Genomic DNA, 24198 nt, shown 5'->3' with positions numbered 1-24198 from the left:
ATTAGGAATGGAGCAGAGATTGCCAAACTCCTTCCATCTATTTTCTTTTTAATAGAAAGCATTTCTGACCAGTGTGGTTGGGGAGTCCAGCGGGAATCCAAGAAGTGAAAGGTCACCGATTAATTTATAGTCCTCAACCAAGGGGGACCACGAGGTTGGGGGCAAGATGGGGAGAAAGGGAAAGGAAAAAAGGACTCCCCACCACCACCTTTCTCAGTTGTAGCTGCAGGATCAGTCCTTTCCTGGGATCTTTAGGAATTATGAAAAATGAATCATGAGAAATAAAAAAAAAAGCCCTACAGAGTAAAAAAGAATAAAATTATCTAACACCTCAGCTGCACATCATTATAGAAAACTGTGGGCTCTTTATACGCATTACAGTAAGGCAGACATCCCCTCTAACAGACTCAGTACGACGGATCAGTAATTGTTTTCATACACTTTAATTAGAAAAACTCAGATGGCTATGAATAATAATGGAAAAGAGAGACTTTTGCACTTGAAAGGTTGAAGTCAATCAAGTGTGAATGACGGCAAAAAAGGAAAAAAAAAAAAAAGACACCAATTCATCAGCCCTCTGTTGTCTCGCCGCGACTTTAATCATAATTCCTGATTGGGATTCAAGAAGGCAGTAAGCAGCGGTTCTTTGTCTGCCTTCACCTTCCATCAATTAACTCTCCCCGAAATATAATCATCAACCTCACATGCTCCTCTGCATCTTAATCTGGGCCTCCAAACCTGCAAGTCTTGCCCCGTATGTATTTAAGTAATTACTTTTATCTACCTGCATCTTCTCATCTATAGTGTACCCAACCTCTCCCTGAAAGCAAGCAAACAAAAAAGATTCAGCATATAAAATCTTAATGGACAAGAAGTTCCCAGGAGACTGAGAGAAAGACTCCTGAAGGGAATCCTAAGGATCTAGAAATTGTGACGGGGTCTATCTGCCCATGTGTCTGAACAGAGAGATGGCAATGGAAGCCTCTTTGCTATGCAGGACAGTGACAGGCCCCACGTCAGCTCTTGGACGTTAAATATTCCTGTGTCTGTGTCCACTCCTCTTTCTCCTACCAGCTTCTCAACCCTGTCACTCAAAGTTTCCACACTTTTTTGGTCAACAGCCAAAAGTACAGTCCTGCCAATGCCTCACTGAGGAGCTGTGCTCACAGAAGATGACGTAAGTCGGCCAAGGGCAGAGTTCCTTCAGCACCCCTTGTCTCCCAATCAGATATGGCTGCCGTGCAGCATGGAAGGCTCAAACCACCCCAGCCAGGCTGGAGGTCCCTGGGAAAGGCGGTCACTGACCAGTGTCAAGCACAGTTCTGTAAAGGCCTTCCTCTCACGAGGAGCATCAGAGCACACTGGCAGGTGAAGGGAAAAAACCTGCCCACAGCATAACCAGCCCCCACCCGCCCCCACCAAACGTGTCCAAGCTGCAGACCCCCCAAGCACTGGATGCCTCCATTACACACTCTGTCCCAGCACCCCCAACCACAGACTCAAATGCCAAACAAAGAGATTAAGGTTTGGCCAGACCACACTATCAGTCCAAACGCCTACTCATCCTACATCGACATCCATGTAGATTGATTCTTCCAGTAATCTTACACCCATACACAATGAGTATGTTAAATTACATTCTCCCATACTTGACACTAATGTATAAACAGGACTTAAGACTATGAAAACAGACTTTTAACTAAAAGTCCAAGTTTTTCAGGTAAGAAAGTTCAATCTCTTAGAGCCATGACTTCCTCAGAATTTGAGTCTCTCTTGATTGGTGGTGGTCTGGATAGCACACGCCTTCCTCCTGCCTCTCTGAGCCAAGTCAGGTATGCAGAGTTGATGGGAACTCAGGAACAAAGCATCATCTGAGCAGGGATAGAACCTTCCAAACAGGTAAACAGGTCTCACACAGAGTGAGAAATGGGGAGTTCTGCACTGATGCTGGAAATCTTCAAGTTTCAGCAATTTTCATATATGGCAATAGAAGTAGAAGCGTTCTACTTCTTCACGTGAATAAAAATCTTCACACTTAAGCAATTCCAAAACAACTCAGTTGATGAGACGGAAGGGCCTCAAGTGATTCTGCTTGTCCATTCATTTGACCATCATTCACTAAACTTTGAATAAGGTCCCTGTGCCACTTGCTTGTGAGACAGAGCAAGACCAGGTCCTTGGGCCCAAGAAGCTCACATCCAGAATAATTAACCTTTTCGATATCATAAACTCATTAGGAAATCTGATGAAAGTGGCAGGCTCCTAGAAAAAATACTTTCAAACAGACTATTGCAGATTATTTCAGGAAATCACAGGCTCCCTAGAGAGAAATTCCTGGACTCAAGTTAATTGCCCTTGAACTACTAGGAAAGGTGACATGGCTTTGTAAATACCTCCTGTTCAGTTCACCATTATTTAGGATTATGATTTAGTGCCTTTCAAGTTTCTGTGACATGAGTGGGCCTGAAAGCCTCAAGGACGCATCTTATAAAAGCCAGAGTCTTAGATGTGGGTCTGGTCCCCACTGTGACATTCAAGAGGGGCCGCTGATACTTACTTTCTCAATGGAAGAAGCTGGATTATAAGGAGCTGCCACACTCCTTGCTTTCTTTGGGTCATGGATGTGAAATGGCCAAATACAACACCTTGAGCAACCAAGGGGTATATAAGTTTTGCTAAATTCTTAACGGGACTGTTCATGCAAATTCATTCCTCAAGGCCACCCTGAGGTTAGATCAATGCAACCAACAAGTTCCACATGCTGGCAAGCAAAGGTATCTTCTCAGACTCAAGTACTGCACCTCACTTCTCTCAGACTTTCATCCCCACAGCCTTGGCAGTGCTCACCTGAGTAGAGTTGCTTTGTGAAAGGCTCACTATTCCAAGTGAAAGGACAGGTTTGCCAAAACCTAGACTCCCAAAGAGACTGAAATCCTTCACATTTCAGTAAAAAATCAACAGACTGAAGAGCCTCAGATGAAGGGAAAGAAAGAGGGAATGATAACAGAGGGAAAGACAGAACCTCAGACACAGGCCTTCCCAGCAGAGACCTGCCTAGTCTGTACACCTGGTGAATGAGGTATTCGTCCTATTCTTTTGAAAGCCAATGCTTCCAGACCTTAGCATTCTAGCTAGTGGGGGATCTAGAGTTGATGGTGCCAGTGAGGGTCCAGCTGCTCACTTCCTCCTCTGACCTCAATGGCTGCCAGGATGTAGGAGCTGTCTGCACGCCTGCAGCCAGCAAGCCAGGCACTGCTTGGCAGCAAAGCCTCAGAGTTTTGTTTTTTTTTTTACTACTACCTTCCAGTTGTGCTAGGTTGGGCGCTGGACCCTGGTGTCCAGAGGGCCATTTCTCTGTCTCATTTCCCTTCTAAAATGTCATCTATGTGGCTTTTTTTTTTTAACCTAAAACCCATGAGAAAAATTGTAGAGCAATATTAACATTCATATGGCCAGAAACAAATGTAGCCCTGAACCAGATTTTTAAAATCTAAGAATCAGAAAGACTGAAAAAAGGAGATAGGTGGGAGAACTGGAAACACATGAACAGTTGTCTCTCTCACACACAGACACACACACACACACACACACACACACACACACACAGCAGAAGAGAGAGAGAAGAGAGCTGAGAAGGAGACTGAATTGGAGAGAAAAGCTTCATTAGACTCAGAGAGGCAAGCAGTGGCAGTATACCAAGGTCACTTCTAATTTAGACCATCTAATTGGCAAACAGGCTCCAAATGGCTATCATCTCACAGGACTTGGAATTAATGAAGCCCGATTATTTTCATTACCTTCCTCTGAGATGGAGACAAAGTGAGAGCTGGTACCCAAGTGGGTGCCACAGCCTCAGGGCCAGTGGCCACCTGAGAGCCCCGGTGCAGGGGGGCTAAGCGGCCAGCCTGGTCTGGAGACTCAGATGTACGGGCACACGGTGAGCACAGAGAGAGATGCTGACCAAAAACATCACAGGAGTCAGACAGCTGTAGGGTGGGGTGAGGTGTGGGGGATTGGGAGCTGTGGAATTGCAGGCAGCATGGGTCCAGGAGCTGTGAAAGGGAATCAGTGCATGTACAAAAAACATACAGGATAATTAAGAACTACTAAAGGGAACAAAGATGAAGAGCTAGAGAAAAAGGTGTTCCTGGCTGCTCCAGACTTAGCCCCGTTCTCTGCAATGAGGTCACACTTTGCTAAGTGATGGAGGAACAAAGACAGTTTCCCTGTGTTAATGCTCTGCAATCCCAGTGGTGTGTCCTGCCACTTAGGACAGTGATCAATTAGAATAATTCAGGACCACTGGAAATTACTGTAGGTGGTCTTTCCTATTCTCATTTAGGGGCTAGAAACCTGGCCCCCTTGCCCTCAACCCTCCTCCCCTGGAAAAGTGAGCAAAAAGAGGTGGCACAAGCAGTGGCTCCTATACCCCCATCACTGACTCAGACTCTCGAACTTCTCTGTCACTAGGTGAGAGCGCTATATTACTGGCGTTGGGGACCAGCCGCTCAGTGGGGCCTGGAGGGGCACTTGTCTCACTGTCTTAAGCTTTATAGATTTCCTTCTTTCTTACCATGTGTGTAAAGACAACCTTGGGGCTCTGTTTCCCACAGGCCCAGCAGAATGAACTGCTGTGGGTGCAGTTTCCATAGCAGAGGGCCAGAGCTGCAATTGTTCCCAGTGGAGAATATTTTTCAAGCCCCTTCATCAGTAAAAAGAAGGGGGCCCATGGAGGACACAGATATGAGATGCAGAGCATAAGCAAGCAGCTGTTACCATAGCAACAGACATATTAGACACTGCAGGTTCCTGAAAGCTGTCTGATAAGGTATTATTAAATGAAGCCTCCTCAAAACACTCTCCATTTACAACTGAACGGAAAGACGTTGTATAGAAAGTAATCTATTTCCATTTATCAAGGTGGAATTTACTTTTAGAGAGACTGAAACCCAATTCAAGCCAGATCCTGAGACCTTGGGCCCAGATAGCAAAAAATATTTACCAGAATTTACAGCTTCAGATACCATGGACACACCCCACATCTGCCAGGAGGTGTCTGTTTGGTAGATTTTGCCAGGTTTTCCTCATCTGCTCCAAAGGCAGTGCATTCAGTCAAATCATCTGGCAAGGAAGAAGATTCACTCCTCTCACTGCCATTCATCCGAGCCACTCAGACATAACTTTCTCCTCTGGGAGGATGAGTGACTGGACATTGACCATTGCTTAATGATACAGTTTAGAAAACGGAGCTCTGATTTTGAGGGGCATATCTCATCATGCTGTTTTCAGAGTTTCCTGCTCTAGATGGCCAGGAACAAACAGATACACCATCATAAAGTCTAACCAATACTTCCCCTTGGACAGTTTTCTAATAAAGTTGCCATAAAAATAGCCTCCGGGGGCATGATTCTAACCACAGGTTCATTATAAACAGTTGTAAAACAATTTCAAAATTTCATTTTAACACCATACTTTTCAGAGGGAGGACAGTGGCAGCTACTTAATTGTTAGGGTAAAGACCAAGATGAGCAGTCCAGCCCTCAAATAGGGTGCCTGGGTTCACCCCAAAGTATGGCCACAAACTCCCCTCCAACCTTGGCTACTTGTCTTTTTCCTGCTGATCCTGCTAAAGGATGGAGATGGAACTGCTTCCTTTAACTTGACACAAAACATCCTCATGACTTAAGAAACCAGTTCAATTCCGACAGCCATGCAGTAACTCCATCTTCAAGCAAAGAGAGGGTACCAGACTGACCTTACAGACACCTTTAGTCAAATGTAAAACCCTTACATGATTACAGTTCCCACAACTTTCAACTTTATTTCTGAATCCATTAACTGTCTCCTGTTGCTAGCAAATGAACCTCCTATAGTCAGCACATTTCCCACAATTTGCACACTTTTTCAGAAATGTCTAGAAAACACCTCCACTGTGTGCTGTGGGAAAATGAGGTATGTATACAGGGGTTTCTGAACAGGTGCCAAGCACAGCCCCTTTAGGGAGCACATTTCTCCTACACAATTATGTTCTTGGGGAGTCTTCTCAAACAGGGATTATTAACCTGGCTCCCTGGGTGAACTGTGGGTACCCTTATGCTCCCTGGTATTATACACACAATTTTGTACATGTAGGGATGTACCTGTTGGTCCCATGGCTTAAGTCTTATCGCTCCCAATGCAAGGGGCCCAGGTTTGATCCCTGGTCAGGGAACTAGATCCCACGAGCCACAAATAAAGAGTTCACATGTCATGACTAAAGATCCCACATGCTACTCTGAAGACTGCAGATCCTACTGCAGCTAAGACCTGGTGTAGCCAAGTAATTTTTTTTTTAATTTTGTACATGCAGAATACTTGAAAGAGTTCTTAAAAACGGATGTCAAACTAGCATTCATAGAATACCCAGTAGGCTACTGAATCATATTCACCAGTCTCCCCCAAAAAGGATTTGAGAATCACTGCTTGAGTAACACCCCCAAGTACCTTAGGAATTTAGTACCCAAACAAACACAGCAGTAACATCCTGTTGTTAAATGAAGAAGACTCAAATGACCACCAAACTTGCTACCTTGTACCACACTGTTGCTGTTATAAAATAATTAATATGACAAACAATGGCTATTTGAGATAAAATTTATATACTGGTCCTTAAGAATATATAAATGAAACACTGTCTAATGTAAACCAATCATACAGATTACTACAGGCAAGTATTTCCTAAACCAGTGTGATATTAAACAGGAAAAATAATCACCAGAGCAAAAGAATAATGTATTGAAAATGCCTCCCTCCTCACATCTCTTCCTGCTTCTTTAGGCTCCCACGGTTCCAGGTCAGCTGTGGAAAGTCCTGGGTTGGCCAAAAAGTCCATTCATCTAGGAACTAGGTTGTTCATTAGTTTTTGGTGAAAATGAGAAAATGTGTCTTTTATTTTTACTTAGACCCAAATGAACTTTTTGGCCAACCCAGTATGACAGCCTGAGGAAAATCCCACGGCTGGAGAGAATTCCCAGGAAACTTGTAACAGAAACCCACCATCCACAAAAGTAAGTTTCCACTTACAGAGAATCTTTCAACATGTTCACCAATCTGTTTGAAAAGACCCATGGAAAGTCACACTTGCAGCACATAGGTCACCACAGTTTCACACTGGCTGCTAAAGTTCCCCTGACGCAGCAACAAGTGTATATTCCTCATGACGAAACATCACTTAGGACATACATTAGTATCACCTGCAGAATTTTGAAAAGTTTTCACATTATGTTATATTTAAATCTGTGTACTAATCTTCTGGGCCATGTCTACAGTGGCCACTTAGAGCCATGCCCCGCCAAGTATAGCAACTTCACGTTCAAAATGCAAAGCCCTTGTTCACGAATCAACACATGCTACCCAAATGAGCATCTTCCTGCCTTGAGAACGAAAGCATCCACCCGAGGGACTCCCCTGTCATGGGGCTGCATTCCTAGAGTGGGAGAATCTGGGATCAGATCTCAACTTTGCCACTTTTTCACAGCAGTTAACTTCTCTGAGCCTCAGTTTCTTCAGCCATAATGTAAACGTGTCAAGCCTTTTTTTAAACAGAGTGGCTGTGAGGATGAAATGAAACATAATGAATCTAAGAACAACCTAGAATATGACTTGCTCAGTAAAGGCCTAGAGAACCTGAATAACATCTTGCAGTTAACTCCCCCCAGGCCTCTGCATTTGGAGGGGAGAGGATGATGAGGGATGCTGAGAAACACAGAGCCCTTTGGGTCACCATCATGCTAAGACTAAGGTTGACAGTGGTCACAGGACCATCTTTGACATTTCCAGCTCTGTCCTGGCTCTGGCGTCCAGCTGCACAGCATCCTGTCCACGTCACAGTGCCACCCTTGACCCCTGGGGAGAGAAGAGGTGCTGCTCCCGGCTGCCTTACCGTCATGATGAGCTTCTCCACACAGTCGGGCGCCACGCTGTGTAGGTGGGTGAGGTGCAGCTGGAGGTGGATCTTGTTGTTGAGCATGTCCTGACAGAGAGGGCAGCGGAGCATGGGCTGCACCGAGTGCTGCGTCATGGCGTGCACGCGCAGCCGGTTGACGTCAGCATTGCTGTACTTGCAGTAGGGACACTGGTACATCTGTGGGGGACACAGCCACCCGTCGGTTGACTTCTCAGTTCCCGCGGCAATAGTGTCTGTCCCATGCCCGCCCACCTGAGACTTCACTCCCCACCCCACTCCCCCCAGGTATCTGAAATACTCTCCCACAGCACAGCCCCTCCAAGCCTCACCTGCTCCGGCTTGGTTTCCTCTGATGTTTTTGGTCGCTTTGAAGAAAGAGGGGACTCTGAGCTACCTGGGAAGGAGATGCGTTTGGAGGTTGCGGGAGAATCTGTCAGCTCCTTCTCTGCTTGGCTTGATGATGCTGGAAGGAAAAGCAGAAGATGTAATCCAGCAGCCAGGCCAGGCCAGCTCCCAGAGGGTGCATGCTGGGTGAGAGTCAACATTCATTCATAGCTCAGGGTGTTTGTGAAACACCCAGGTTAAAGGAGGATGAGCATCTGGATGGGTTTATCGGGCACGGTGGGAAAGAAGCAGGCATTGCTTTCCGTTGCCTATGAATTTCTGTCACTACACCACTTTAACAACTGAACACCAAGGAAAAAAGGTGAAGAAATGAACTAAAAAGCTTTGAGTTGGATAAACCTACATTCAGTCTGTTCTGATCCCCCTCCCCGCTGATCAAGACACAACCTGCTGGCTCATGAGGGTGGCTGGGGAAGTCTCACCAACTGCTCTGCCAACCACGAGTCAACCCAGGAACCAGATAGACTCTCATAGATGTAATCAACGGTATGCTCCCAACTTTATTGTCACAGCTCTTGAAATCAAAGGAGACCTGATCAATGTGAACCAAAGCTTGATTTTTTGCATGTATCTGTTCACATGCAAAAAGTCAAGCTTTGGTTCAGCAACTTGCTTTCGGCGGGGAGACGTAACTTAAGAGCGGAACTAGGCAGGGCATGAATCCAACTTATAAACGAGCCAACGCTCCAGACACAAGAGTTTACTCAGAGTGGGTGGTTCAGAGAGAGAGTTTCCTATCTGCTGGCCCAGACCATGCCCTCTCACCCCTATGTCACCAAAAAAGACAAAACACTGACGAGGGAGGAGGGCCACCTGAGGCTTAAGCAGCAAACAGTGGGCACAGAGCAGTGGCGGAAGGAGTTCTGTGAATCACAGAAAGAGACCTGCAAGATCTGGATGAGAAAACAGCTGGGGCAACAAGGTTTAACCAGGATAAATAAGCAGAGCTCCTCTCGCATAAACACAAATCCTCAAGTGATCAGATCTGGTTATTCTGAAACCTGGTCAGTAGCTTAAGGCTGGCCCTCTCACTTGTTTTGGATGGGGAACTCCATTTTTCAGAATCTCATTACAAGAGGCAAGAAGAAGAATCCTAAAAATGGTAGTGAGACAAGACATACCCACTGCCCGCTGCCCTCACTGAAAAATCATTTGACTCCACGTAGAGGCCATTGGTATGGAAAGCCTCATTTCTACTCTTCGGTCAGACTGCTTTCTGTCTCATCCAGTCTAGTTACCCAGCATGTGTTTCCAGCTTTGAGATTTGTTCTGACGTGGATACACAAGATGCTGTCATTACAGATGTGTGCTTTAATAAACAGTTGTAAAAAATCAATTTTGTTCATTAAAACCATAAGGCCACACAATAATTTTGAGGGGAAAAAAAAGTGAAATGCAGGAAATATTCCAGGAAGTGGATGCTCTTCCCAGAATGCATATCTTGTGACCTTTAACCCCAGTATCTTGGTAACCTGGTCTACATAAGTTCGTAGAACATCTATTATTTAAAAAGTACAAGGACAAGCATATTACATACAGACCCCTCCTCCTCCCAACACACACATTCATAACAGTACTTTAATCTGTCTCGAATCGACTTCAAACCCATTTTGCTCTTAATGGGAGTTATTCATTTTCACTTGAAAGGTAATACATGACGGCTGGATATTTAATGTGATGGACGGGCTGCCGATTAACTAGGTGCTGTAACATTCTAGTCTGGTTCCCCCATGGCCCACTTCCCATCTCCCAGACCCCCTCAGCCCTGATCCCTCGAAACCCTGTGTCATGGGTTTTAGACCTCTGAGTGTGATGGGCTGCTGCCTACACACTCCCACAATAAGAGTCTTTAATTAATGTTTCAGGGACTTGAGATCTTCCTTTCCCCAGAAGATTCCTTATTCTCCATCATTTTTCATTTTTGCTTACTGGTTGTCTTCCATGTGTTGGAGGCATTAGGTGATACTTCAGATGCCTGTTTGTTAGAGCCACTGTCCACCTTCCTCACTTCCACCTCCAGTCTGTAGGATTCAGGGCTTACAGTTAGGAAGGAGCTGCCGTATGGCTCTCCCTTCCTCTAGGGGCGAGCCAGGATACAGAATTCTCCTCTGAACACCCATCTCCGTCTTTTTAGTTAGTCTGCCTGACCTGAAACAACACTTGCTTTTAAAGGACTGTGATGCCACCTTGTCAGTGCCCTCCATCTATGCCACCCACCCCCTGCCCTGCCCAGAATGACTGTCAGCCCTGCAGTTGACGGGCAGTGTGATGAACAACTAGGAGGCTGAGACCACCAGACTCGTCTCACTCACTGAAAAAAGCAAACCCAGGGTAACCCAGTGCAGCATTAGTTTCCTCATATGACCAAAGGGTCCATCCTCTTCCTTCAGTGCTGAACGTGTGATGAATTGTGAAGAGGTTGCAGAGGTGAGGATTCTGGTTTCAGAAGCCACTCTTCTTTTCCCTTTGGATGAAGAGGGGGACTTTTATTATCTCCACTACCCACCCCCACCCCGCCACCGCCATTCTCTCATATTGCTCTGGGATTCTAAAGGCTTCCTTTGTATGCTCAAGCTAAGGAGTCCTTCTAAAGTGTTTTTAAAAAATAAAATCAGCACTCACTCACTCATTCCTCTTTCTCTGGAGCAACACAGCAGCCCAGCTCTAATACAAAACCCTGCATCCACTGGTGTAAAAACTTCCAGGGCTCATCCCACTTCTGTCTGGGGCAATCTGCATTTTTATTAGATCAGATTTGTCTAGAAGTGGACGTTAGCCACCTAGGCTTCTTCTCTAAAGATAAAGCCGTGCATTTCTCATATCAGAGTCTGTTAACACCCAGTTACAATTCCACTGTGCATCCCTGGGTGATGTGGGGACTGCTCCAAAGAGTTAGTTTAACGAGGCTGACAGGCCTCCTCCCAGCCTGACCCCAGACATTAAAATGCCAGTCCCTATCAAACCATGGTGCCAAAGCCTTCATGAAATTTCTGTAGATGGGCAAACAGCTGTGCAACTTCTCTGTCAGCAGGCTGAAACAGGATTTACTCCTGGCCATGACAGTCTAACCTTTTCTCAAGCTTCTTCTCTCTGAACAACAACTCAAGGGTCAGAGTCCTAAAGTCAGCTCCTACTTCCATTCTGTCACTAGCATCCATTGTGGGCCATCAGTAGATGAGGTAGTACAAATACCAAAAGGAAAAGCAATGTGGTTTGAAGGCTTTCCAAAAGTCTAACTTAAATTCTAAGAGATGTCACAAGTCTAGAGAAAACATTTTATTTGTTAAAAAAAATTAATTAGTGGTCACTTGAAGGCCATTATGACATCACAGCAGTAAAATACAAACATGCATCCAGAGACAAGCAGTGCCTGGAACCACTGGTTTATACTGGTCACAACTGGAAGGGTTACAACCTGTAGTGGCTTCTTCAACAAAGACAAACTGAACAGGAGTGGATGTTGGCCACCTGTTCAGTTAGCAGAACTGAACAGGCTAGATCTTTTACAAAAAGGCATGGTTAAGTAAACCAAGGGACAGCTTCTTCCGTATTAGATGAGGTTACATATGATAGCTATGCAGCAATGTGGAAAAGTCCTTGAGAATGTTAATCTGAAGGAACAAAAAAAACAAAATGTGTATTATGCCATGATACAGCTCTGTAAAAAAACAGGGATTAGGAAAAAGACCGAATGAAAATGATTGCTGTATTTAGGTGATGGACCTAAATTTAGGTCATAGACCATTTCCCCATTTCGTCATGCAGTTATATTATTTTTAATATTATAATTAAAGTGTTCAGAATTTAAATTCAACTGTCCATGAAAATGTGGATATTTGGATCCATACTGTGCAAAACCTTGGGTGGTATTTTTTACTTTGCTGGTTAAAGCAATTTTTCCTCATTTTGGCAGCTGTGTCATATGAAAATATGTGTTAAATCTCAATGAATCTTCCATAGGCAACATGCTGGGCTCCTGGCACTTCAAAAGGTTTAAAAACATGGCCAGGAATCACACAAGTGCACGCGCCGTGGATGACATACTCTGTAAAGCCAGGCAAGAGGGATGCTGGGACAGTGAAATGCTGGGTCAAACCCCAACCACAGCCTGACAGTGTGAGCTGTGGCTTCCTTACCATGCAGACTTTCACAGGCATGAATAAAACACTTGGTCAACTTGTCAGGGGTTGAGGTTGCCCCACCCAACTGACTGGTGAGGCACAAAAAGGACCTGCACGTGGTGGTTATGGAGGACACAAAATTCAAAATGAATTCTGGGCCGAAAGCCCCCATTCCCCCTTAAACTGGGATGCGCTGGCCACTGTAAGAGACAGATGGGTGCTGAGGGAGGCAGACCTGATTGATGACTCTCTGTTTTATTCTCTGAGGTTCCTCTACATTCCAGGCAGAAGAATTTCATTTCAAAAGGAAAGACAGTAGTCACTGCATGGCTTCCTGAGGAAAAACTAAAACCACTTCTGTGACATCAACAAACAGGTATTCTTTGTTTGTAACATATCTGCTTCAGTTCAGTTCAGTTCAGTCGCTCAGTCATGTCTGACTCTTTGCAACCCCATGAATAGCAGCACGCCAGCCCTCCCTGTCCATCACCATCTCCCAGAGTTCACTTAAACTCATGTTCATTGAATCAGTGATACCATCCAGCCATCTCATCCTCTGTCGTCCCCTTCTCCTGCCCCCAATCCCTCCCAGCATCAGAGTCTTTTCCAGTGAGTCAACTCTTCGCATGAGGTGGCCAAGTATTGGAGTTTCAGCTTTGGCATCATTCCTTCCAAAGAACACACAGGACTGATCTTCAGAATGGACTGGTTGGATCTCCTTGCAGTCCAAGGGACTCTCAAGAGTCTTCTCCAACACCACAGTTCAAAAGCATCCATTCTTCAGCCCTCAGCTTTCTTCACAGTCCAACTCTCACATCCGTACATGACTACTGGAAAAACCATAGCCTTGACTAGATGGACCTTTGTTGGCAAAGTAATGTCTCTGCTTTTCAGTATGCTATCTAGGTTGGTCATAACTTTTCTTCCAAGGAGTAAGCATCTTTTAATTTCATGGCTGCAGTCACCATCTGCAGTGTTTTTGGAACCCCCCAAAAATAAAGTCTGACAGTTTCCACTGTTTCCCCATCTGCTTAGGGAGTGTTTAACCTAAAAGTAATGACTTAAAAATTTACTTCTCCTGTCATATTAATTAGAGGGAGCAAGGAACAGAAGAGAGGTGATCTGAATTCAAGCAAGTTTTATTTGCAGTTTTGAAGACATGGTCTTACTCTGTTCTAAGCACACAGAATAATTAAAACAAGCCTAGTAAAGGGCTTCAGGCAGGAGGTGACTAACTGTGAAGAATAGGCAAGAATAATATCATGTAGGGAGCTTATCAGGTGGTCAGGTACGATAGAAATACACAGCCCCTTTAACTTGACTTGATAAAACCACTTTTACAGAACAAATTCTAACCCAATTCCAATCCTCACTAGTAAACTAAAATCCAAGTCACTGAAATTTTGGTGGCAGAAAACTTCAGAGTTGTACTCACGAGACCGTGGACAGCCTGCAGACTTTCTCACCTAGTGAGGTGGCTGTGCAACTCAAGCCAAGGAGGGCAGAGATTTGCTGCCTCCTGAAAAAGAAACCTGAAGAAAAACTGGCAATGGAACAGAAATGGAACCTTATGGTACGCAGTGTTGGGTTTTCTCTAGTCATTACCCAAGACATTGACTCGTCCTCCAAGATAATCAAAAGTACCAGAAATTTTCGTTTCATGAGCAAAATTCACCTGCTCGTCACTCACCACATCAGTGGTGGTGTTTGCCTGGTGGACATTCTTTGTCACAGGCCTGCACTTGGCCAGAGTCCTCCCTTGAGGAAGCCAGGGCCTGTGCTGAGCGTCCACACTGCTGGACATCCATCTGCTTGCAATTGCCTCCCCAGAGCAGAGGCTAGGGTTTTGTGTCGCGTCTTCCACGGCGGTACTACACTTGATAAGTGGCCAGAGATCTGGTTAAACTCTCTCCCTTTCCTACTGTAGAGAACGATGGTTCCTCTAAAGGGTCTGCTCTGCTGCCAACTTAGTCGTTGAACATGCACAGCTCCCTTCTGCCTCCAGCCAAGCGCTTAAAGTCATTTCAAAGAGGAATTGGGAGTCTATGAGGTGAAGGTGAGCACTGGCACAGCCAGTGGGGGTCTTCACGCTCATTTCCTCCCTTCTTGGCATGGTGGAAGTGGTGTTCCACCAAAGTGCCAACCCTTTTCCTTCCAGTGAAGGCCTGGGAGGCTGCCTGAAGTGTCATCCTTGTGAAAGACCAAAGGCAGCCACCACCCCCACTTCTCAGCCATCAGACTCTAAGCTAAAGCACCACTGACAGCCCCTCCATCTAAACTTCCATCTCCCAAACCAGCAACATAATGGAGGAGCCAATTAAATGATTATTAATTCATGCTACTTTCCGTAAGCCAGAGGTTCTCATTGCCTTGTGTTCCGTAAACCAGCTTGCCACCTGCCCCAGAAATTTACAGCAATCTTTTCTATCTATCTCCATTGACTAAGGAGAAAAAAAACCACATTCGTACAACTCCAGACTTGATGCTTGAGTTTGAGATAATGACCCCAGCACACTAGTCACAGAAGCTTCACCAGACCTGAAAATGGTCATTCGGCTCATAACAAAAATGCAATGCAAGGGGCAGTGAGCTCTCTCCACAGCCAACCACCCAGCTTTTCAGAGGCCCCGCACTCCCCTCTAGAAAGCAGAAGTGCACGGCTTCCAGAGGACGCTCTGTGCTCCTCACTGTCGTTGGCTCGGGGCCGCTCTTGCCATCTGCTTGCAATTCCCTCCCCAGAGCAGAGGCTAGGGTTTTGTGCTGCATATCCTGCGGAGCTACTACACTTGATAAGTGGCCAGAGATCTGGCTAAACTCTCTCGCCTCCCTACTATAGCGAACGACGGTTCCTCCAAAGGGTCTGCTCTGCTGCCAACTTGGTTGTTGAACATGCACAGTTCTCATTCTGCCTCCAGCCAAGCACTTAAAGTCATTTCAAAGAGGAATCAGCAGACTGTGTGAGGCGAAGGTGAGCACTGGCACAGCCGGTGGGGGTCCTCAGGCCCTGGCCGGTGCCCTTCCCCGAGAACTCTGTCCTAGAGTCCAGCCCGGTGAGGTGAAGAGCCTTCTATTCAAAACACAGTCCCAGTGTGAGTAACTGCAGGCTACGCTGCTTCTGTACATCTCTAGATAGAGAAGTTCAGACACCTACTCAAAAAGGGAGACGAGCACACCTAGGTAGCAAGACACAGGCCTCATGGACTCATCACGTATAGCTTCCTGTTTCCATGGAGCATTTCAAAGAAAGCTTGAGTTCTACTACAGATGGGTGTGACTGCTGCTGGGGAATGGCTCGTTAGTTTTCTCCACCACCTCGAAGGTGAACCAGATAGCTCAGCACTTTGAAAACCCAGAAACTCTTTGCTATTGTTATTTTGATTTTTATTTGGAAATATAGATTCATAGGAAGTTTCAAGAATAGTACAGGGAGGTCTGTTCCCCCTTCACCAAGTGTTACTTTTTAACCAGGGTTGAGATAAAGAGTGCCAGGTCTCTGATCACTCCTCATCATGACCACATGTCTCCCCCCTCCCATTCCTACAATCTAGATTCCATTGGCCAGACCAGAACTCGTGTCACCTCTGCACACTTCTGTCTTATAGGAAAGCTTAGTTCCTCCCTCATATGCTGAGGACTCAGAGGTCTGCCATCCAGCTAAAGGAGAAATAGGTCTCAAACTTCACACCTGTCACGGAGACCAGAGCCCCAACATTCTCAACTTCAAATGAGCCCCAGAAATCCCCTGGAAAACTTGCTAAAAGGCAGCCCCCACCCCCTGGAACAGGTCTGATTCAGAGAACCTGCATTTCCAGTGGGTTCCCAGGTGATGCCGATGGTCCCACCACATTCTTGAGAACCACCATCAGAGCTGAAGCTCTCTGTAATCGGCAGGGACCATACCACTTCTCGGCTGGACTAGAATGAAATACGGGGGCCTGGCAGGTGCAGGTGATCAGGGAGTCCACTTTCAAATGATTCTTGCTGCAAATGATACTCTCATCATCCACATGTGGGGATGAGAGCTGGGCCTGGTCTCAAAGCTCGATGTTTTCCCCCTCAGGCCAAAGGTGAAAGATTAAATATGGCTGTCCCTCAGGGAATGTGCCTGCTCTAAGCCAACACAAACACACTTTCAAAGCCAGAAAATCAGAAGGAGTAACCTCCACATGTTCTGTCAGCTGTGTAACCCAGAATGACGATAGGCTGCCTTGCTATCAGAGTCTCGGTCATTCCACATGTCCTGGAGAACCTTCGTGAACAGGACAAACACCTCTAGGATCTCTCCACTCTGCAGAAGGAGGCAGCATCTTTTTGGTCTTGGCACGTGTGGGCCACACCAGCCAAGGCTCCCTTGGCTTGGACCCTGGGAAGGGTGCAGAGGCCCCCCCCAGCCCCCGTGTCATCAAGTCAGCACTCTGGGAACAGGTGTCACGCCACGCTCTCCCAGCAGGCAGCCAGGGTGCGATGGCGAGTCCATGCTGAGTGCCGGCTGCTGTGGCTTGTCTCCATCTTCAGGGAAAAAACTGTGCTAAGTCCCACATCAGAGGCATCAATCTGCTGTACTAATTCCATGTTGAAATATGCTTAAGGCTGCTTAACTACACTGATTCACGCTCCCAAAAGGCCGTCCCACAATTCAGTTTCAAGATACCTTGCACCCTCTGTGTCAAGTTTCTAAATGAACCACCAGTCAAAACAGAGCCACCAGCCACCACTTCGTTTAGACCAACAGCAGCTGTCAGGATACTTGATAATAACTTCTGAGCCTGGGGCTGCCACCTGGAGCCTGGCTTGGGCCAGCAGGCAGGGACGAAAGAGGCCAAGACCGAATTCCTCACTTAGCGGTATCAAATCTGTCTGCCTGCCTCTGGGCTCTGGTCAGCTCTGCCCATCTTCTCCCGGCAGAGCCCGCTGGGCTGTGCACAGATGCCCCCTGCAGCTGTGGTCACGGTGCCCAGTTGGGGGCACCCTGGGCTCTGCATCACCACTCTGCCCTCTGGCTTCACTACAGATTGTGACAACCATGGACTTGGGAAAAAACTAGAACAGGGAGAACCTTAGAGACACTTGAACTGACAGCAAAAAATCCAGAGGTGTGAGATGTAGGTCAAAACAGGAGGCAATGTGGGTCATGCTGGGACCAGACCACAGTTAATTAACAAGCTCATCCCACCCGTATCAGATCCAACCTTAATGAGGTTAGTTAGGGCCTCTGAGCCCCAACACAGCACAGGCTCCCAGAGACCAAGCTAAAAGGATACTCTTCCAGGTTCCTTCTCCATTTCAAACCTATCTTCATCTTCATAAGATACTTCACTAAATTTTAAGAGGCGGCACTCGTGTAACACACACAATCTGTGTCCAGCATAGTGACAGATACAAAGAGCCCCGCACTTCAGTTCTCTGCCACACACACCCCCCGCCCCCCATCGCCGACGAATCAACGTGCCTGGGACCCACCAAGGATTGCTCTTGGTTCGTCCAGGTTTGGCAGGAGTTTGACAATCTGCGCTGGAGGAGAAAGACATTGACTCGGATCCCTGGAAGGACTGAAAAATGGGAATAGCAGTCCACTTTACCCTGTGGCTTTCAAACACTGGCAGCCTGGAGATGTCGCCCCCTGGAGTTTGTACAGCAGGGGCGGGGGAGCCCACACTGAACACTGCTTCTCACTCCCCACTGTCCCCCAGCTCAGTTTATGCACAGCCTTCAAGGGCCCAGAAGGGACAAGGTGTGTGAAGGGGTGGGGCAGATGGCTCGAGGGCACCTGGGGGGACTCCTTGAGAACTCTTGTCTTCCCCGGCCAAGTTTTCTTTACACAAAGGTACCAGCCCCCCTGCTAAGGAACAGAGCTCACGGTCTGCAGGGCTGCTACGACCTGGCTGGAGTCCTGCTGTGTGAACTTGGGCATTTCAACTGACTACAGTGGACTTCCAGCTCCACGTCTGATGGTGGGAGGACAGTGTCCAATCACAGGGCTTCCGGGAGGCCAGGAGGAGAGATGAGGCACATGAAGCCCACCAGAGCCAAGCACATGGTGAGAATACAAACATTTGTTACGATGGGTTTCATCTTTAGAAGCATCTCTAGGGAATAATACAGGTGCACGGACAGCCATGGAACCACAGGGTGAGGACAGAGGCCTGGCTTTGAGGACAAGCACAGGCATCCTACATCCACCTTTTCTGCGAATCGATGCAGGAGAATCCTACTCCCACTGTGGGCTTAATATCTAAAAGACATAAAACCAAATAACCTGCACTTGAAAATGTTTATGGTTATGCTATTTCACCAGCTGATTGTTAATGAAATATTCAGACGTATTAAGCACTTGCGAGGAAATTATAAAAATGCATATGTCGGGTTGGGGACAAGTGAACAGGTAGAGCACAGAAGATTTTTAGGGCAACAAAAACACCCTGTAGGATATTATAGTGACAGCCGTATGTCCAAACCCACAGAATGTATGTCAAGAGTAAATCATAAGGTGAACTGTGAATTCTGGATTATTAGGATAGATCAGTGTAGTAGGTTCTTCATTGGTTAAAAAAAAAAGTGCATCCTGGTGAGTGACGTTGATAATGGGGGAAGCTATGATTGGAGATCGGGCAGAGGGTATATCAGAAATCTCTGTACCTCTCAATTTTGTTGTAAACCTAAAGCAGCACTAAGAAATGTCTTTAAAACACACACAAAAATATGAATGAATGCCATTGCCCCTAACCATAAAGAGCTGACAATTCTGCTTGACAACTAGAGAAACAGGATCTTCAAGTCTTCTCCAATCTTCATACAGTTAAGAGAACGCTCCTATGTCATATGGTTCTTCAGCTTTATAATCCAGGGAATATACTCTGACCCAGAAGGCAAATCACCGTTTGATCACAAATCTGACAGCCAGGACTTCCCCACTGATGAGTTTTGGTTCTCTAGCCTGATAAATAAAGATAATGTTGCACCTGGGGAAGAATGTGAGACCCTAACGAAAGTGCTCTGACATCCCCTGAGAAAGGCACTGCAGTGTGTTTTGTATTTTTAGATCATGGTCATGATTCTAGTAACTGAGGTGCTTCCCCTATCAGGACAACACCTAACACTGAAATAAAGCAGGAAGATTAACATGGCCAAGTTGCAGGAATAATAGGCAAACCTATAAGTTATTTTCTACAGCCATGAAAACAATCTACTCCTTCAACTCCAGGTTCACTGCCTTCTAACTATGCCTTGATAATTCTCATCACACCATTACCATAGTTATATGCTTGCACATGACATCCTTTCTAGAAAGTGAGTTCCAACTACTTTTTTTTTTCATATCCCACATCTGCACAAACAGTATTTGCTCAGTTGATGTGGTGTCTCTCTCTCTTATGACTTTATATAAATTCTCAAAGCTGAGACCTTTGAATTACTGGAATTCAGGCAAGTCCAGATATACGCCATACCCTGTATCTATTTTTGCTTCTCAACATAAAAATAGTTCAAATGGTTTGTTTTCAACTGTGAGACAGAAATCTGCCCGCAGTGACTTAAGCCTTCAAGTTATACTGAAAGTGGCCTGGAATAAAAAAAAAAAAAGAGGGTGGAGGAAGGGAAAAGCTGACTTAGTCACACAATTCCCATCTGCGTGTGGAAATGTAAAACCAAAAATGGATTCCGTCGGCAAGGATGGGAACCACACCAGGGCCATGCAAGCCAGGCTCCCAGCACTCCCTCTCATGTACCCTACTGCAAAGACAAATTTATTTTAGGGTCAGGTGAAGAGATGGAACCAGATTCTGAAAGGACACAGAATTAGACCAAAATGATTTTCGTAGAGGTGGTAAAGGGCCTGGTTTCCAGTCCGCAACAGGTCTGGGACACGGGGATCCACTCAGAGGTGACACAAGAGTCTCCAAAGATTCCCCCAGGGATATTGTCATCACCGGCTCTGACAGTTTGTGTGACGTGCCCAGTGACAGGGGCCAGGTGAAAGTGACAGTGTTGTTTTTGTCACTCAGTCACAAAGTCACGTCCGACTCTCTGCAACCCCAAGAAAGGCCTACCACAGAAAAAGACTGAGGGGCCGTGTGGACTCTTAATCCACTCCTGAGCCATGCTTTCTCCACTATCTGGAAACCAGGAACATCCTCGCAAATTATGAGCATTCTGACCCTAGAAATGAAGATTCTCCAAGATTCTACACCACTGTACAACTGTCCCTCCTCCATTCACAGTTTTAAGAAGTCCCAGAAACACAAGAACCCACTGAGTCCAAACCGGCTGCTTTACAAACCGTGAAACGGAGGTCCAGAGACGAGAGGTCACATAACTAAAGACTGGCGGAACCAAGGCAGTGAGCCCCAGGCTTCTGCCTCCTGGTAGCACAGAGCGATTCCTCTCAGCACATACCTCCTTTTGTCTTTATGAACTCAATTTTTTTTTTTTTTTTTTAGTATTGTTTCAGCCTCTTTCCTTTCTCTGCCACAGATTACATTTCAGCCACTCAGTTCCCCATACAATGGCATTCCTATTTATACAAAGCTGTAAACAACAGCGAGAAGAGGGGGAGGGCTGGTAATAGATTTCCACCAGGATGTGCCTGACCTGCTTTTTTTCAACTTCAGTAATTAGAAAGGCAGTGGGTCTGCAGGAATTATTCATATGCAGCAAGAGCCGTACACTATACATTTATGTTAAACATGTCAAATCCGATTGAAATCATGCCTGCCAGCACCATATTCCATAAACACACTTTTCCCCAACAGCCGTCCAGACCTTGCCAGCCCATTAATACCCCCCTTTAATAGCAATCTTCCATAGATTCAAATCAGGGATGCTCCGCTGCACTAATTGCTGTGTGTTAGGTGAGCATCATGGATTGAAAAAAATTAATAAAATAAAATCCCTTCAGGCCATTCCCCTTGAAGAGCAAAGCTCTAGCTACAATTCTAACTCCAAATGTTACAAAAATGCAAACATGAACTTCAGTAAGGGATTTCTGAAGTGTTACCATGTTGTCATTTTAAGTTGGATTGTTGCCCCGTCTTTTGTTTGTTTGTTTGTTTAAAGCGCTAATATCCCCAATCATCCTGTCTCAAATTAGCTTAACTAGACCCAGCCTAGTGCTCCAAGCCTGGAAACCATGGCGGCTACAAGATTTAAATAACCATCCTGCCATGATTCTTTGCCAAGAGTTCAATTTTTTCTCCTAATTATTGGTGATAAAGCATCACATTAATTGTATATCACTTAATTTATAGCAATTAATGATTGATTGGATAATCACTGCATTAATTATTGTTCAGTTGCTGACACTGGGGGCTCTTCAGTCTACAGCACGCACTTTCAAATCCACACTGCTGAAAGAGAACAAGCGATCACTTTCACATTGTAAAAGAGAAAACCACAGAGTTGGATGGTGGAAATGGCTGTGCATTAGGCTCTGCTTCAAAGACCCTTCCTGCATGCTCCAGGGACCCAGAGGAGCGCTTCACACTTGCCTTGAGTAGATGTGACTCTCAAGTGTTTACCAAGGGCTTGTCCATGTGCCACCACATCCCATCATGAAACCCAGGTTCCGGCTGGTGGGTGTCACTTGTCTGTGTTTTCAAGGGGAGGCATTCAAGCCTCCCAAAGGCCAAGATCATTCACTAACTGGTGGGCTTCCTGACTCCAAACCTACAGAGGTCTTTCCATTCTACCAACCTGCTCTCAGACGGAGCATCACGCTCTTACTATGAGGCACATTCATGGCCAGCAGCCCCACTCAAGCTGAACACACAGGTGGCGGTCATGTTGCTGTTTCCCACTGCACCACTTTAGAAGAGTGAGTGTTACTCTCTACACTCAGAAGGGGGGTAAAAACTGGATCAGATGGGTAGACTGAAAAAGCATTCCTGGAGAGGAGAATAGGAAACTTAGCACCCTATATCAGAATATATGGAAGAGCCCATATGCAAACCCAAACCATCCGTATGCCTTCTGGCAACTTGCTAAGCTCCATGGGACTCCACTTACTTATCTGGAAAATGGTGGAAGGGGGCACAAGGGAGTGGGTCCTTCCAGTATCTATTGTATGTCACAGAGTAGGGGGTGAGAATCAAATGAAATAACGTATATAAGGCAGTGCTGCCTAACTTCCTCACAAGGCAGGACACACAGAAAACAACGGCAAGTCAGTATCAGCAGATGAAGGCACACGTGCCCCTGGCCTGAGCATGGTCCCCTGCCTCCACGGAACACCCAAGGGCGGTGGAGATGGGTACCTGTGAGCCTTTTACCGGCTCGGCGTGACGCTGGAGACCAGTGCCTGCCTCACAGTTAACAGCTTAACGTAGCCTGAGGAGTAACTAGAAAGTACTGGGAGAACTGGGGCACAGTCTTTCAGGGTCAGTTTTGCTCCTCCTGAGTATCTGTACGGCTGATATGCTAGCTGCTAGCCACAGGCTGTTGAAATTTAAGTTCGTTGAAATGAAATAAAATGTAAAGCTGAGCTTGCTCCTCTGTGGTACTAGCTACGTGTCAAGTACTCAACAGCCATAGGTGGCCAGTGGCTGCTGTATTGTACAGTGCAGACGCAGAGCATCTTTATGGACGCAGGAAGTTCCCCGCGACCGCGCTGATCTGGAGTAACACTGTTTGATGACTGGGCGTTCCTGTGGAGTGTTACACTCCCTGAAGGCAAGGCTCATAATCTCAAGGAAACTGGGATCAGTGGGACTCTGCTCAGTGCCCGGCACGCGGTAGGGACCCAACCACTGACTGTGGGATTGATGCCCCCATGATTCAAGTCTCTCTTCTGTTTGTCTTGCTGCCGCTCAAGGTGAAAGACCTGATTCCTCAAGGAAAGAAGCTCACCAAACATCAAAAGGAAATCAGGAGTCCCATCCCAAAGTAAAATAACAAATTTTAGTAAAGATTATCTGTTCCTGTGCAAACCCTTGAATTACATAATCAATAGCTGAGAAAATGCCAATTATCCAGGCCCATTTCAAATATGACTAATCTGCATCCTGAGCAGCCACTAATCAACAGGACAAATTGTGAAATCGCTACTTATTTATTTGCTGGGAGGAAGCACTCCCCATCATATTTAATCAGAGAGGAACAGCTCAATTTAGGGAGTAAATGGAACAAACAGACATTTTTTATAAAATACTAAGAATCCCAAAGAAAACTCAGGAGAGGCTGCTGGCACCTGTATTGATTCCAAGATCAAATTGGCCCAACGCACCTTAATAAAGCCTGTCATTACACACGCAAACAACAAAGACAGTTTTAAGCTTCAGGTCAAGAGAGGATCGTTGGCAGGAGTCATGGAAGAATTTTCCCTTCTTTCTTTACTTCTATGCTACTGGCAACATGCATCTCTGAGTTATTCATTCTGCCTCTGTCTTAGAGATAAAGATTAAGTATGGCCTGTTGCTTGAATGACTGAATGAGAAAGCAGAGTCTTATTAAGGACAGTGGCACTTTTCAGTGCTTATTTCCAGTCTTCATATAGTCTCATGACCACCCGGCATTGTCCACCAGTCCAGTGAAGGCATACTCCTATTGAATTACAAATACTCTGCTGTTTGTTGCTGTTCAGTTGCTAGGTGGGGACTCTCTGCGTCCCCACAAACTGCAGCATGCCCAGCTTCCCCATCCTTCACCATTTCCTGGAGTCTGCACAAACGCATGTCCATTGAGTCGCTGATGCCATCCAGCCATCTCATCCTCTGTCTCCTCCTGCCATCAGTTACT

General features: G+C 46.0%; 1 protein-coding gene across 1 annotated transcript in view; it reads right to left on the bottom strand.

Moving 5' to 3' along the window:
* ZFHX3 (zinc finger homeobox 3) overlaps positions 1 to 24198 on the bottom strand; it is a 237660-nt gene that overhangs the window by 14022 nt on the left and 199440 nt on the right. Inside the window, exons 6-7 of the mRNA XM_052655677.1 lie at positions 8275 to 8408; positions 7922 to 8122 (exon numbers count right to left, since the gene is read on the bottom strand). Coding sequence (XP_052511637.1) covers positions 7922 to 8122; positions 8275 to 8408 — 335 coding nt within the window. The remainder of the gene's footprint in view (positions 1 to 7921; positions 8123 to 8274; positions 8409 to 24198) is intronic.

This window comes from Budorcas taxicolor, chromosome 18 (genome assembly GCF_023091745.1).
Source record: "Budorcas taxicolor isolate Tak-1 chromosome 18, Takin1.1, whole genome shotgun sequence".
NCBI classification, from domain to species: domain Eukaryota; kingdom Metazoa; phylum Chordata; class Mammalia; order Artiodactyla; family Bovidae; genus Budorcas; species Budorcas taxicolor.
This window is presented reverse-complemented; position numbering and strand designations above follow the sequence as displayed.